Source organism: Suncus etruscus, chromosome 15, assembly GCF_024139225.1.
Source record: "Suncus etruscus isolate mSunEtr1 chromosome 15, mSunEtr1.pri.cur, whole genome shotgun sequence".
Classification (NCBI taxonomy): Eukaryota; Metazoa; Chordata; class Mammalia; order Eulipotyphla; family Soricidae; genus Suncus; species Suncus etruscus.
Genome location: NC_064862.1, coordinates 17,747,376 through 17,763,569, shown reverse-complemented (window position 1 = coordinate 17,763,569; position 16,194 = coordinate 17,747,376). Strand labels below are relative to the sequence as shown.

Here is a 16,194-nt window from a genome sequence, read left to right as displayed (position 1 = left end):
AGGAAGTTTGGAAAAGCAAAGTCTCCGGTCTTCAAAACAAGCCAAGGGTCCCCATGTTATTGAACGAGCCCCTCAGTTTTCAGCCCATGCCTCATTGAGGGGTGCCATGCGACGTTGGCAACCCCATTTTTTTAGTGACTGAAAATTAGAGTGAGATCTGAGCAAGAAATAACATGATACATTAACTTCCTGCTTGGGCAAAGTTGAAAAACAGTCCGAGAGCACAACTTTCAAATCTGGAATTTCACAGAAGCATCTCAGAGCCCAGAAAGATCAAACATGGGAGGGTTTAATTAAATATCTATGACTTCATGACTATATAAGTAAATATATGTTAATAGCATTTTTTACAAAATAAAAAGAGGGGGGAAGAACAGCCATAGTACAGCTAATAGGGAATTTACCTTGCATGTGTTCAACCCAGGTTTGTTCCCCAGCACTCCATATGGTCCCCCAAACCCCACCAGAAGTAATTCCTGAGTGCAGACATAGGAGTAAGCCCTGAGCACTACCCTTATGGCCCCCAAACAAGCAAAAAAAAAATAAATAAATAAAAACAATAATTGGAGAGGAAGCAGAATAAAAAGAAATATTCTGATGCCCGTGGGAGTAATTAAAATAAACAACACCTAAAAATTTAAAAACTAGAAAGTCCACTAGGAAGTCTGGAAAGATGAGACTCAAGACCATTTGCAGAAAAACAAAGATATCTCACACCAAGTACACCCAGCTACACCACATCAAATTAGCTCAGGAAAAAAAAAAATTAATGTCATTTCTGTTTGTTAGCTAGCCAGGGTTAACCAGAACTGGGATGTGATCAGAACTAATTCACTCCAAAGTCCAAGACGCCTTTCACATGGCTGACCCGGGTTCGATCCCTGGCATCCCATATGGTCCCCCAAATTTGTCAGGAGTGACTTCTGAGCACAGAGCCATGAGTTTTCCTGTGGGTATGTCCCCAAAACCAAAACAAACAAAACAACAACACAACCAAGAGAGGTCAGAGGGATAGCACAGAGGGTAGGGCAGTTTGTCTTGCAAGCAGCTGACTTAGGTTCAATCCTCAGCATCCCATCTGCCCCACCCGCACACCCAGCATTGCCAGTAATGACTCCTGAGTGCAGAGCCAGGAGTAACCCTTGTGCATTGCCAGTTGTGGCCCCCAAACTAAATAAATAAATAAACAATAATAAAAAACCAACCATTGTTCTTTACTTCCCCAAAAGACACTCAAAATAATACATCTCCCAGTGAGAAAGTGAAACCCCCTACAATGTATCTGGAACCTTCTCTCCAAAGTGCCAAAACTCACAAGTGCCAATTCCAGATCTTGGAGCTACAAATGGACATGTTATGGGCAGATTAAGATGTCTGCCTGGGGGCCCAAAAGATAGTATATGGGGTAAGGAGTTTGTTTGCCTTGCCCCCAAGTCGACCTGAGTTCAATCTCTGGCATCCCACAGGGTCCCAGGCGCACTGCCCAGAGTGATTCCTGAGCACAGAGCCAAGAGTAAGCCCTGAGCATCAACATGTGTGGCTCCCAAACAAAACAAAAACAAAAATCGAAAATAAATAAATATCCCTGCCTAGAATAAGCCTTCGCCATTCATCTGATTCTGATCTACCTGCCAAACCTTCGGCTCCATCAAAGCCAATCTAATGAGTCCCCCAAGGCACTGGAGCCCTTAGCAAGTCTCAGCTCCATCCTCTACTCAGAACTTCCGAACTAATGCCAACTCCATGGGGAGGGTTGAAAACGTGAGTGGCTCTTTCAAAAACACATGACAGCACAGATTTCACAGAATCGGTCCCATTGTTTTCCAGTCCAAAACACTTAACAACAAACAACTGAACAACAAACAGTCTGTAAACCTACAAACCTGAAGACTGAGCCCAGAGAGGGAAGGGACTTTGGAGGTGGTTCATATCAGGGGACCTTAGTTATTCCTCTCAGCCAGACAACGACCCAATGGAGAGAGAAACCATCAACGTTTTCTCAACTCCAACAGTGACAAGGACCCGTCGGCCAAAGCCTGTTTAATTCACATCTACGCCGGGGAGGGACTTTTCGAACCCTTTCATCCAGACTGACTTCTCAGCAGGTGTCCCAGAGGCAAGGGGCTGAACCCCACATGCCCGATAGTCTTACATATCTGTCTCTGATGTGCTGTGTGGCTCATTATTTTTTTAAGACACGGTTCGAAAAAGAAATCCTAGACAGCCAGTCTAGAAACCCAGAAAGAACAAGGTCCAAGAAAGCCAAAAAAAAAAAAAAGTAAGACAACCAACCCACTCACTCCCTAGGAAGTGTGGCAGCCCGACTCGGGGTGCATCCCGGAGCTCCCCGCGCGCAGGCTACTCACTCACCAAGATGCCCATTACGTCGGTCCAGAGCCTGGAGAAGCCCTCGGACATGCCAGCTCCGGGCTCGGGCTCGGGTTCGGGTTCGGGCTCGGGCTCGGGTTCGGGCTCCACTTCGGGCCCCGGGCCAGCCGCGGCGGCGTCTTCTTCCATGGCGCGTTGCGCGAGAGCGCGGGCCGTGCGCCCTGGTGTCCGCTGGAGCCGGAGCGCACGGCCGGGTCCAGAGCCGGTCGTCGCCCGGCTGGGCGCGTCAGAGAGCCGCACCCCCAAGTCTCATCCCCCGGAGGCTTCCGTCAGTCACCCCAAGGGGTTCCCTGGGCCAGCTCTAGCTCCTCTCCTTGGGTGTCTTTGGGCTGCGCGCGCTCGGAGCTACTGACAACCTCCAAACTTTCCCCGGTCCGGCTGGACTGCGGGGACTTGGGAATCCCAGGAGAAGAAGCCAAGCGCGCTTTACCACCGGGCTCCAGGGAGGGAATGCCGGCCGCCAGACTGCCCAGAAACACGGTGCCAAGGCGCTTCTCTCCGGGACGGAACCCAACTCTCCAAGGCACGCGACTCTGTGCGCCCTGGCAAGTCTGGGCAGGGCCGGCAGGGCGGGCGGGACCGTGGTGCCTCTGCGAACAGCCAAGGCCCTCCCCGGACCCCCTCTCTGCAAAATGAGCTCTTCCAACTGCCCGGGACTCCCTCCCCTGCAAGCCACTGAAAGCGTTGGGGCAACAAAAGGTGCTCTCAAGTCAGGCGCTGTGCATGGAAATGAGCCCTGGATAGGAGAACAAGTCGCCCCTTGAAAGGGCAGCCACGCCGCCGGTTCCTGGGGCTGCACAAGTCGCCATTCCTGCTCACAGCCACTGTTTGTGGGTCACAGCCACCCGCGATCCAGTTAATCTTTAAACTGGTCCTGGCTGTCCCAGGAGCGCGCCCCGAGTGGGTGTTATCCAGCCGCACACCTCGCTTCTCTCCGGGATTCGCAAAAAAAGCTGCTTGCTTTTGGCCTCTCGTCAGCCACCACCACCCGGTGCTGGATTGGGGGGATTTGGGGGCTGGGGGACAGGACAAAGTGGCCAAGATTGTGCCTGAGCCATTGTTGATGCGGCCACCTGGGTGCCTGGGCGCTGGGCGCATTAAGAGAAGTTTTAGGGGCCGGAGAGATAGCATGGAGGTGAGGCGTTTGCCTTTCATGAAGAGAGTCGGTGGTTCGAATCCCGGCATCCCATATGGTTCCCCGAGCCTGCCAGTAGCAATTTCTAGCGTAAAGCCAGGAGTAACCCCTGAACGCTGCCAGGTGTGACCCAAAGACCAAAAAACAAAACAAGCAAACAAAAACAAAAAAGAGAAGTTTTATGTGCTCTGAATTTTCGGGGGTGGGTGGGTTGGGGGTTGTGTTGGTTTTTTGTTTGTTTTGCTAGTTTTGGGATCACATCTATCTGGCTACTCCAGGCGCTCCTGGCTGGCCTGGGCACAAGATGGGGTTTCTTTCCTGGCACTTCATGATCCCAGCTCTGCTGGTAATGACCCTGCTGGGACATGGCCTCCCCAAGAAGATAAAATTCAAAGAATCATACGGATTCTACCTAAGGGGCATCTTGTTCTCTACATAAATAACTGCTTTTTTGTTGTTGTTTTTTTTGGGGGGTCGTACCCGCGAGTGCGCAAGGCTTACTCCTGGCTCCATGCTTAGGGTTCGCTCCTAGTGGTGCTTGGGGTGTGGTATGTGGTGGCAGGGATCAAACATGGCAAACGTGGGTGGGCTTCAGCAAGGCAGACCCTTTCCCACTGCACTATCTCTCTGGATCTCCATAAACACTTTCTAGCAAGTGAGTGAGCACGGATTCTAGAAGTAGGACAGTGGGGTGTAGGCTAGGGGCCCCAACTCCTGATGTCAATTATAATTTTTTTTTTGTTTTTTTTTTTTTTGTGGTTTTTGGGTCACTCCCGGCAGTGCTCAGGGGTTACTCCTGGCTCCATGCTCAGAAATTGCTCCTGGCAGGCACGGGGGACCATATGGGACGCTGGGATTCGAACCGATGACCTCTTGCATGAAAGGCAAACGCCTTACCTCCATGCTATCTCTCCAGCCCCTCAATTATAATTTTTATGACTGACTCACTAGAGGACCTGGATGCCCGATCCTGGGCAGTTTCCCTAGCCAGGAGGAGGCAAAGTAAAGCCAGAGTAATTGCCATCCACTTCCTCCAAAGTTTCAAGGTCAGCGCAAGAGAGGTGCTTTTTAGGAAGAGCATGCACACACATATCACTGTAATTAAACCTCAGTTGGCATTTTGGCACTTAGAGAAATCGGTCTAACCCAGACATCAAAGCTCTTTGGGCAGACTGCTCTTTGGGCAGTACAGTGGGGAAGGTGCTTGCCTTGTATGTGGCCAGCCTGGTTTGATCCCCACTTTCTCAAATAGTCCCCTAAGTTCGGCCAGGTGTGATTACTGAGTGCAGAGCCAGGAGTAACCCCTGAGCATTGCCAGATATGCCCTACTCCCAGAAAACTCCCTTTCCTGGTGCTTTTTATATGTGAATAGAGAAACAAAATAAGTAATAATATAGATGCCTGTAGTTGTGTTACCACCCATAACATAAATAGGAAATATTAAGCATATTATTTCTGGAATGGGATAGTCTTGTGTGTCAGTTTATAAATGAAACTAAGCATCATGTTGGGGAGGTTGAAGTGGCCTTTATATATATTTTTTATTATTTGGTTTGTGAGCCACACTCAGCAGAGCTGAGGACTCCCTCCTGGCTCTGCACTCAGAAATCACTCCTGTTGGTATTCAGGGGACCATAATGGGTGCCAAGATTTGAGCCTAAGTCAACCACATTCAAGGCTAATGCCTTATATGCTGTACTATTGCTCTGGTCCTGAAACTGAGCCTCTTTACTGATGAACTTCAGAATACATTTATTTACTCAAAGAGAATCTGATGAATTGTCCTAAACATAAGTCATTTCTTTGGTAATTAATATCAAATCCTTATTTACAACATTTTTCAGGGATTTCGGGTATGCTTTGTTTTGAGGCCATATCCAGTGGGACTCTTGGCTTTGTGCTCAGAGGTCATTCCTAGCAGTCCTAGCAGTCCATCCAGTGCCAGAATGAATCCCAGGCCTCCTGCCTGCAAAGCATCCTTTCATCCTACTGAGCCAGCTCTTTCCTAGACCTCCTTGGAGATTTTAAAGAAAATACTACGCAACAGGGACCAGAGCGATAGCAGAGCAGTAGGGCATTTGCCTTGCATGGGTCTGACCCAGGACAGACCTGGGATTGATTTCTGGTGATCCATATGGTGCCCCAAAGCCAGGAGCTATTTCTGAGTGCATAGCCAGGAGTAGCCCTTGAGCGTCATCGGGTGTGACCCCAAAACCAAAAATAAATAAATAAATTAAATAAAAGTGCTACCGAATAATAATCATCAACACCATCATTATTATGATATTCCAAGAGTTCTTATAACCAAAGAGATTTTTTTTTAATTTTGCTTTTGTTTTGGGGGTTGACTCCTGGCAGTGCTCAAAGCTTACTCCTGGCTCAGGACTCAGAGATCATGTCTGGTAGGGCCCAAGGGTTCAGGTGGGGTGCCAAGAATCAAATTCAGGTTGGCTGCATACAAGGCAAATATCCTACCCACTGTGTTAACTCCAGCCCAATAATAAAGAGCTTTTGTTTAGTTTTATTATGTTTTTGGTTTGGTGCCACATCTGGAAGTGCTCCGGGCTAACTCCTGACTCTATGCTCAGAGGTCACACCTGGTGGCCTTTGTGGACCATATAAGTGCTAGGGATTGACCCAGGTCAACTGTGACCAAGACAAGTGCCCTGCCTGCTGTACTATCTGCTTCAACAAAGAGCTTTTTATTGATTTATTGTTGGGTTTTATTTAGGTCACACCCAACAGTGCTCAGGAGTTACTCCTGGCAGGCTCTGGGGATCATCGGGGACGCTGAAGATCAAATGCAGGTCAGCTATGAGCAATGCAAATGCTCTACCTACTGTGCTATCTCTCTGGCCCCTACAAAGAGTTTTGTAGAACAGAATATATATCTCAGGATGGAAAAGGGTCTAGGGGGTGATTTTGGGCCTAATCTTTCAGCGTGCAGATGAAGAAATTATTCTCTAGAACTTAAATGATCAGTCTAAGGTAGCATCACCACTGGAACTGGATCTAAATCAGAGTACTCCATTACCGTGAAAGTTCTCTCTGCATATGGCTCTGCATAGAGGCAACTATAGCTGCACTATGACAGAGATGTGGACAGTGTCCAGGAGACTTCTCTTCCCTTTTTTCTTTCCACCAGGCTCTGCTCTAGCTCATTGGAATTTTTATGAGCTTGGGTAGTGAATTTCTCTTTCTATTGCTTTTTGTTTAGAGATCACATGTGGCAATGCTCAGGGGCTACTTCCAGCTGTGTAGTCATACTTGGTGGGAAGTGCCTGAGATGAAATTAGGGTTTCTCCAGTCCTAGAATTAAGTTTTATTTTTATTTATTTATTTATTTATTTATTTATTTATTTATTTATTTATTTATTTTGGGTTTTGGGACACACCCAGCGGTGCTCAGGGGTTACTCCTGGCTGCCTGCTCAGAAATAGCTCCTGGCAGGCACAGGGGACCATAGGGGACATCGGGATTTGAACCAACCACCTTTGTTCCTGGATCGGCTGCTTGCAAGGCAAACACCGCTGTGCTATCTCTCCAGGCCCTTATTTTTATTTTTATTTATTTATTTTGGGTCACACTCAGCAGTGCTCAGGGGTTACTCCTGGCTCTATGCTCAGAAATTGGTCCTGGCAGGCTTGGGGGACCATATGGGATGCTGGGATTCGAACCACCATTCTTCTGCATGCAAGGCAAATGCCCTACCTCCATGCTATCTCTCTTACCCCTACAATTAAGTTTTAAAAGTCACTAGTCTAGAAGTTACAGGGTGCTGCCTAAGGTCTATTTGAGTCATCCTTATGATATGAGAAAGGCAACCTGGGCTGAAAGGATAGCAGAATGGGTAGGTGCTTGCCTTGCATCTGGTTGACCCCAGATCTGATCTGCAATACTTCATATAGCCCTCTAAGCCCCATGAGAAGCACAGATTCAGGAGGAAGCCCTGAGTACATCCAGAGTGATCCCCCCCAAAACAAACCTAAACTAAAAAGAAAAAGGAAATCAGTTTAAACCTTGGCAATCAAAGTAGAGTTTGGAAGGAGGAATGCACAAATAATGGGATGTGGAAGAGCTGGCTTTAAACTTTCACTTGTGTTTTTGAGACATTGAGCAAGTTATTTATCTGGCCCGTAAAGTGGAATCTTTCCACAGTTTGACTGTGGAGGTTACTGTAAACTTTACCCCTCTTCCCTCCCTTGACTCATCCTTTTTCCAGGCCCACTCAGGCCCGCTGTGATCTCTATAAGCAGGTAAATTCCTTGTACATTCCTTAGGCTCCAGAGTTACACAATGAGGTCATTTCTAGCTTGGAATGTAGTTATTGAGTAATAGAAGATAGGTTAGTTCTGCCAGGGCAGGGCAACTAGAACTTTTCTGTTTGAAAATAAAGGTAGTAACTACAGTGATAATACCATCTCTCACTTATTGAAAGTTTACTCTCTCAACCTTTGTGCTTGACATTTTAAACATATTTTACTTCAACTTGCCCTGGGATTTCTGCTTTGGTTTTGTGTCTCACCTGGTGGTGTTCAGGGGCTATTTGCTAGCAAAGCATGTGCTCAGCCCATTGAACTCACTCTCTCCAGTCCTTTCATTGAACAACACCAGGTGTAACCCCACCCCAAATAGCAAACCAAAATATTAATGTTGAGCCAGAGAGGAAATACAGCAGGTAAGGCAGCTGCCTTGTAGATGACCTGCATGAGTTCAATTTCCCTCTGGTTTTCTGAATACCACAGAAATCATACCTGAGCATAGAGCAAGGAGTAGACTATGAATCAAAAAACAAAAACACTGACAACGGGGCAACAGCAGCAGCCTGCTTTTAGAGCAAGATTCTCTGCAATGCTAACTGATAGTGAAACAGAACCAGAAAACACTACACACCACCTGGACTTCGACATAGGACCTGTACAGAAACCAGGATCTAAAATTACAGATATCTGACAGCAAAAATAGTAATGGTGAAGAGCTGACCATTGAGAATGTCTATGGGGTTGGACAACCTAGTATGCCTGGAGCCTTGAGTTGGTCTTATGCCAAAATGCTTCGGGTGTAAGATCTCCCATTTTTTTAAATTTTTTTTTTTGTTTTTGTTTTTTGGGCCACACCCGTTTGACTCTCAGGGGTTACTCCTGGCTATGCGCTCAGAAATCACCCCTGGCTTGGGGGGACCATATGGGACGCTGGGGGATTGAACCACTGTCCATCCTATGCTAGCGCTTGCAAGGCAGATACCTTACCTCTAGCGCCACCTTCCTGGCCCCTATTTTTTTTTTTATTTTTTTATTTAAACAACTTTATTACATACATGAAAAGGTCTTTCTCTCCAATTTCTTCCATATTGTGCTGTGCCTATGCAAACAACAACTGCCACACACACACACACACACACACACACACACACACACACACAACTTTATTTTATTTTATTTTTATTTTATTTTTTTAGTGTATCTCCCATCTCTAAAGAAAAGAAATGGGAGTCATACTAAACCTTCAGCTATTGTATTAACGACTTTATTGATGATACAATAATTTTTACAAATATAACTGCTAATAAACTCCTTTTTCCATCTTTTTTCCATCTCTATTTTCCATTCTCTATTTTCTTTCTATTTTTTTTAATAACTTCACTTTCTGTCATCCTAAAACAAATGTATTATGATCAGTTATGTCAACTATGTGATTCATTTTCTTTAAATAAATTAAAAAAAACAGATATATTTCATTGGGATATCTCATTTCACACTATCACCCAATCTTCCACCCTGCTAATCCCAGTTTCGGTACAGTTCTATCCATTCATTTGCTCAAGCCACCAACCTCTGGGTCAGGCTTGAGTCCTTACCCTTCCTGGCCTTCATTCCCATCTAAATTGCATATGAGCTTCATTGCCTTTGCATATAGTCTATCATCTAGTTCAGAACTAGTTCAGAACATGTGTATCATCTAGTTCAGAACTTTTCGTTTTTGTTTTATTGTTTGGTTTTTGGGCCACACCCGGCGGTGCTCAGGGGTTACTCCTGGCTGTCTGCTCAGAAATAGCTCCTGGCAGGCAGGGGGACCATATGGGACACCGGGATTCGAACCAACCACCAAGTTCAGAACTTTTCAATGTGACTCAAGGACAGACACTTCAGCTTGGAACTTGCTAGATAAGCAAACGCCAAAACCCTGTCCCCCAGCAGTCTTGTAACAAACATACCAAGTGATTGGATGTCTGCTCCCTCAGAGAGCTGCTATAAACTTTATGTGGACTCTTTAGAATAAGGAAAATATTTTCTAGAAAAAGGCTAGAGAGTGGCGCAAATTGCTGGAGCTCATATTCCTGGATGCAGAGGCCCTGATTCCATCTCTGGTACCCTATGATACTCTACCACCAAAAGGAGCATTTCTAAAGCACAGAACATATAATAGTCCCTGAGAACTGCTAGGCTTTACTCAAAAAACAAAGTATGGGCTAGAGATATAATATAAAGTCAAGACAACTGCCTTGTATGTAAGAAACCCCATTTCAGCCCCTAGCATTGCACATTGTCCCCCAGCATAACCAAGAATAATCTCTGAGCATAGTCAGGAATAAGCCATAAGCACAGCCAGGTATGCCCCCAAAACAAATAATAAAAAAGAAAATGGGAAGTTTAAAATATGGTGAAAAACTGCAGGGGGCTGGAGAGATAGTTGACTAGGCAGAGCCCTGGCCTTGAGTCAAGCCAGCCTGGTTGGATCCCTGACACTTAATGTGAGCCCTGAACATCACCAGGTGTGACCCCCAAAATAGAACAAATCAAAATATTGCTGAGTCAGAGAGGAAATACAGCAGGTAAGGCAATTGCCTTTTATTTATTTATTTTTATTTCATTTATTTATTTACTTTTTGGTTTTTTTTTGGGGGGGGTCACACCCGGCAGCACTCAGGGGTTGCTCCTGGCAGGCTAGGGGGACCATATGGGATGCTGGAATTTGAACTACCGACCTTCTGCATGCAAGGCAAATGCCTTACCTCCATGCTATCTCTCCGGCCCCGGCAATTGCCTTTTAGGTGACCTGCATGGGTTCAATTTCCCTCTAGTAGTCTTCTGAGTACCTTGAGGAGTCAGACCTGAGCATAGAACCAGGAGTGAGCTGTGAATCAAAAAACAAATATAGGGGGCCGGAGAGATAGCACAGCAATAGGATGTTTGCTTTGCTTGCAGAAGGACAGTGGTTTGAATCCGGCATCCCATATGGTCCCCCGAGCCCACCAGAAGCGATTTCTGAGCGTAGAGCCAGGAGTAGCCCCTGAGCGCTGCTGGATGTGACCCAAAAACCAAACAAACAAACAAACAAAAAACCAGAATACCTGTGCTCACTTCGGTAGCACATATACTAAAATTGGAGCTATTAGAGAAGATTAGCTTGGCTTCCATGCAAGGATGATCTGCAAACTCATGAAATGTTCACATTAAAAAACAAACAATAAAAACAAGAATACCAAATAAGGCAAGGGCAGCCAATTAAATATAGAAATTAAGGTATATAGGGGCCAGAGAGATAGCATGGAGGTAGGGCATTTGCCTTGCATGCAGAAACACAGTGGTTCAAATCCTGGCATCCCATATGGTCCCCTGAGCCTGCCAGGAGAAATTTCTGAGTATAGAGCCAGGAGTACCCCCTGAGCACTGCCGGGTGTGACCCAAAACCAAAAAAAAAAAAAAAAAAAAAAGAAAAAGAAAAAGAAAAGAAATTAAGGTATATATGTAAAATAGCCCATGTAATAGATACACAGACTCATTTGAATATGTGATTGTTTTATTTTGGGGAAGTCATTGCCATCTGTGTTCAGGGCTCCTCCTATATCCCTTCCCTATATAATCCTTTTCATGACCTTGGGCGGGGTTCTTCTTCTAGAGGCAACCCTGTCTCACCAGTTTGGGGACTGTTGGCAGACATATTCAGCTTAAAAAAACAATTTATGGGCCCGGAGAGATAGCACAGCGGTGTTTGCCTTGCAAGCAGCTGATCCAGGACCAAAGGTGGTTGGTTCGAATCCCGGTGTCCCATATGATCCCCCGTGCCTGCCAGTAGCTATTTCTGAGCAGACAGCCAGGAGTAACCCCTGAGCACTGCCGGGTGTGGCCCAAAAACAAACAAAAAAAAAAAAAAACCAAAAAAAAAAACAATTTATGCTTGGGGGCCAGAGAGATGGCATGGAGGTAGAGCATTTGCCTTGCATGCAGAAGGACGATGGTTCGGTTCCCGGCATTCCATATTCCCGTGCCTGCCAGGGGCCATTTCTGAGCGCATAGCCAGGAGTGACCCCTGAATGCTGTGGCCCCCAAACAAAAACCAAACAAACAAATAAAAAATTCATTCTTTCAGAATCTCAGGAACTTCTGTCTTCCTTTCCTTGGCAATCTTCACTCCTTCAAGGCCATTTTCCTCTCTTGGGTACTTTCTTTCAAATTTCATTTCCTGTCATATATATATACGGAAACACGGTATGCTGATACAGGCGTATGCGTGCACAGGCACACAAATAATCTGTTATCTCAGTTTTTCTGAGCTCTCGAAAACAATTGAAGATATAAATAAACTCACTTGGTGAAGAAATCGTCAAAAGAGGTGGGACCATGTGACTGTCTCACTCAATGAGCTTCTCACAGATGACAAGAGAAACTCTGAGTGGTAGGATGTTGGAGTCATAGATACTTCTTTAGTGTCTGGATGAAGCTTAGTCAAACAATTTCCTGAATAGGGATACACAGAACACGCTCTGCTTCTGTGGTTAGTGCTGGCCTAAATGTGGTTTGAAGTTTAAAGGAAATATTAATACAGCTAGGCAGGCACCAGATTTTCTGCACCATTTCCTTCTCAAATGAGCACAGGCATTCTTAAAGGAACAGAACAAATGACTGATCAAAGCACAATTTTCCCCCTTGCTTTCTACATAAATAGCTAGGTGCTAAATACTCTTTATTTAATGAATGTTCTCAAAAATCAGATGATGTTGATTCCAGTAGTCAAGAGACACTTCACAAAGGGGCCTTGTTTTAGAAATGAGGTCATTTGGACAGTCTATCCATTAAGAACAAGCCTATTTTGCTTTCAGAGGTCACCTATTGGGGCAGGAAATCCATCTTTTAGCTAGTGTACTAACATCTGGCCTGTCATCTGAGCTGAAACATCAATTTCCTGGTCTAAAGAGAACAGGCATGAAAGAAAAAGAATATGAAAAATTCATGTCTTCATTTGTGGAAGACTTCTTCTAAAGTAGCTTAAATGATCAAAATTATTTAGGTGAAAGTTCTCATAAGAAGTCAAACAAAGTCAACAGAAAGAAATGCCAGGAAAGCAAAATGTTTTTGTTTGTTTGAGCTACACCCAGCAGGGCTGGGTCAGGAGGGTGGAGCTAGGAATCTAAACCTGGTCTACCAAAGACTGAATGAAAACCAAGCACTGTAAACCTAATCTCCAGCCTTCAATGAACACTGAATATTTCTATTTTTCTTCTTTTTATTTTTATTTATTTATTTATTTTTATCATGCCCGGTGACCCTCAGGGGTTACTCTTGGCTATGTGCTCAGAACTTGCTCTTGGCTTGGGGGACCATATCAGATGCCGGGGGATAGAACCGAGGGTCCTTCCTAGATTAGCACATGCAAGACAAATGCCCTATCACTTGCCCCACTGCTCTGGCCCCTTTTTTTCTTAGTTTACTTCTTTGTTTATAATTTGATTGTTGTTGGATCAAAATGACGTATAGAGGGTAGGGCACTCTCTTGTGCACTGCCTTCCCAGAGTTCCATCCCCTGCATTCGATACGGTTTCCCAAGAACCATTGAGAGTAATTCCTGAGTGCAGAGTCAGTGTGGTATAAAAACAAATAAAAACAACAACAAAAAGAAAAACAAATTAATTTTGTGCTTACCTACTGATTTATATCCACAGTACCTCCCTGACTGGGGTTTTGGGGCCAGAGAAATGGTACAGCAGGTAAGGTGTTTGCCTTACATGCAGCCAACCCAGGTTTGATTGCAAACACCTTCAAGCCCCACCAGGAGTGATTCCTGAGCTTAGAATCAGGAATAAGCCCTGATCACTGTCAAATGTGGCCTTCTTCCCAACTCTGTCACATACATGCATGACACATACACACACACACACACACACACTAAAGTTGGTTAAAAGTTTTAAAAGTTGATGAAAGGTGCCATAAAGCATTTCACGCAAAAGTTTACTCAGTTCAATATAATTTGACTAGTTTTCTCCTATGGATTCAAAGGAAAGAGATGTTGTTGTTCCCATCATTCATTCATTCAGTGTGTAGCAAATATTGAATTTCCATTAGGTGTGACATTTGTGTTCAGTAGCAGCAACAAGAGACAGTACTGGTTTTCAGGACCAGCTAATTTTGTAAGGGATCGAAAAGCAATTAGTCCTTATAGATTCACAACAAAGACAGTGCTCAGAGAAGAGAATGGGCAACCTAGGGAAGAGGGAGAATTCATAAAGGAGGTGAATCCTATTGAAGGTTGGGGACTATACAATTCATCAGTCAAAAAAGAGAAAGAAAAGCTATTCCGGGCTGAAGCAAAAGCCTGAAGAATTGAAGCACTGTCAAGTCCTCCAGTGGATGTTGGAGGCAGGAAGCAAAAAGAAGAGATCGAAAGCCAACATGCAGTGCTTTTATTTTGCAGCCCTGTTGGGTGGAGGAGCTTTGCTTACTCTTACATCTAAACAGTGTAGAAATTCAAATCCATGACCAATATTATTATGTGCTTTATATTATTATTTACAGCGCAGTTTATTGATTGATTGGTTAATTGATTGGTTTTTGGGCCATACCCAGTGCACAGGGATTACTCCTGGCTCTGTGCTCAGATTGCTCCTGACAGGCTCGGGGAACTATATGGAATGACAGGAATAGAGCTTGGATCTTTTTTTTTTTTTTTTTTTTTTTTGTGGTTTTTGGGTCACACCCGGCAGTGCTCAGGGGTTACTCCTGGCTCCATGCTCAGAAATTGCTCCTGGCAGGCACGGGGGACCATATGGGACGCTGGGATTCGAACCGATGACCTCTTGCATGAAAGGCAAACGCCTTACCTCCATGCTATCTCTCCAGCCCCCTTTGAGCTTGGATCTTTTTTTTTTTTGGGGGGGGGGGAATGACAGGAATAGAATCTGGGTCCATCCCAGGTCAGCCGCATGTAAGTCAAATGCCGTTCCACTGTAATATCTCTCTGGCCCCATGTGTTTTATATTATTAAATCACCATGAAATACAAGTGAAAAAGTTGTTGATAGTTGAGTTTCAGTCATACAATGTTCCAATGCTCATCCTTTCACAGATGTTCATTTCCTGCCACCAATTTCCCGTTTCCCTCTGGTCCCCCACCCTCACCCTCAGCCTTCCTCTAAGGCAGACACATTTTTTCCTCTCTCTCTCTCTCTCTCTCTCTCTCTCTCTCTCTCTCTCTCTCTGTCTCCCTGTCTTTCTCTCTGTCTCCCTGTCTTTCTCTCTCTGTCTCCCTGTCTTTCTTTGTCTCTGTGTCTGTCTGTCAAAAATCCCCTTTTTGATTTTCGATTAGGCATTGTGGTTTGCAATATTGTAACTGGAAGGGGATTTAATTATGTTTTATTTGTTACCTGTGACATAAGTCACTTGGAGTCACAGGAAGTTTTAAGCAGGAAAATGCTATCTGTCTAGGGGCTGGGGAGATAGCATGAAAGTAGGGCATTTGCCTTGCATGCAGAAGGATGGTGGTTTGAATCCCAGCATCCCATATGGTCCCCCGGGCTGGCCAGGAGCGATTTCTGAGCGTAGAGCCTGGAGTAATCCCTGCCGGGTGTGACCCAAAACCCAAAACCCCCCCCCAAAAAAAAGAAAAGAAAAGAAAAGAAAATGCTATCTGTCTAATTTGGATTTATATTATAATTCATGGCAATAAACATAGGAGAGGGCCAAATGTGTGACAAGTAACACATTCTGCATATGACTTTGGGAGGGGTTGTTTGGGGACTATACCCAGTGGTATTCAAAGTTTAGTCCAGGTTCTGTCCTTAGTGACCATTCCTGGCAGTGCTTGGGGACCATATAGGATGCGGAGGATCCAATCTGGGTCAGTTATGTTGCAAGGCAAGTGTACTTTCTTCCAAACCCTGCATATAACTTGAAGAGCTAATTTGACTCCCCAAAGTGTGGCACAGTATGTACAGATGAGAGCAGAAGTAGCATGATTTTGCAATATGTTCTGGTAAGAACAACAGGGACCAAAGAGATAGCACAGCAGTAGGGCATTTGCCTTGCAAGCAGCAGATCCAGGATGGACTTGGGTTCGATTCCCGACATCCCATATGGTCCCCCGAGCCTGCCAGGAATAATTTTTGAGCACAGAGCCAGGAGTAACCTCTGAGTGCTACTGGGTGTGACACCCCCAAGCCCAAAACAACAACAAAACAAAACAACAACAACAACAACAAAAAAAAACCTTCCACCCAGATGAAAGAGGCAGTTCAACGGGGTGAGTGTGTGATTTTTGGGAGGCCCTGGTTCCCTCCTGGGCAAAGCATAATTTGCTGAGCACTGAGCTGGCCGTAGCCACTGAGTACCTCTATGTGTGCTTTCCCTTTTGCCCCCAATCTGCCATATCTTTGGCAAAATGTTGATTTCAGGGGAGGAA

General features: G+C 45.1%; 1 protein-coding gene and 1 non-coding gene across 3 annotated transcripts in view; one reads left to right on the top strand and one right to left on the bottom strand.

Annotated features, from left to right (window-relative positions):
- The window catches only part of LOC126031048 (sterile alpha motif domain-containing protein 5-like), a 1,042,808-nt gene that overhangs the window by 209,914 nt on the left and 816,700 nt on the right, over positions 1 to 16,194 (bottom strand). The window contains exon 1 of one of the 2 annotated variants that reach the window (XM_049789318.1): positions 2,371 to 2,721. The exons of the other annotated variant lie outside the window; for it this stretch is intronic. Within the exon in view, the coding sequence (XP_049645275.1) occupies positions 2,371 to 2,517 (147 nt within the window). The 5' untranslated portion in view covers positions 2,518 to 2,721. Of the gene's footprint in view, positions 1 to 2,370; positions 2,722 to 16,194 lie in introns of those variants that run through there. 2 annotated transcript variants of the gene reach the window in all.
- Positions 10,877 to 10,982, top strand: LOC126031852 (U6 spliceosomal RNA). The gene has a single exon (XR_007503667.1). It is a non-coding gene; the product is annotated as a U6 spliceosomal RNA (small nuclear RNA).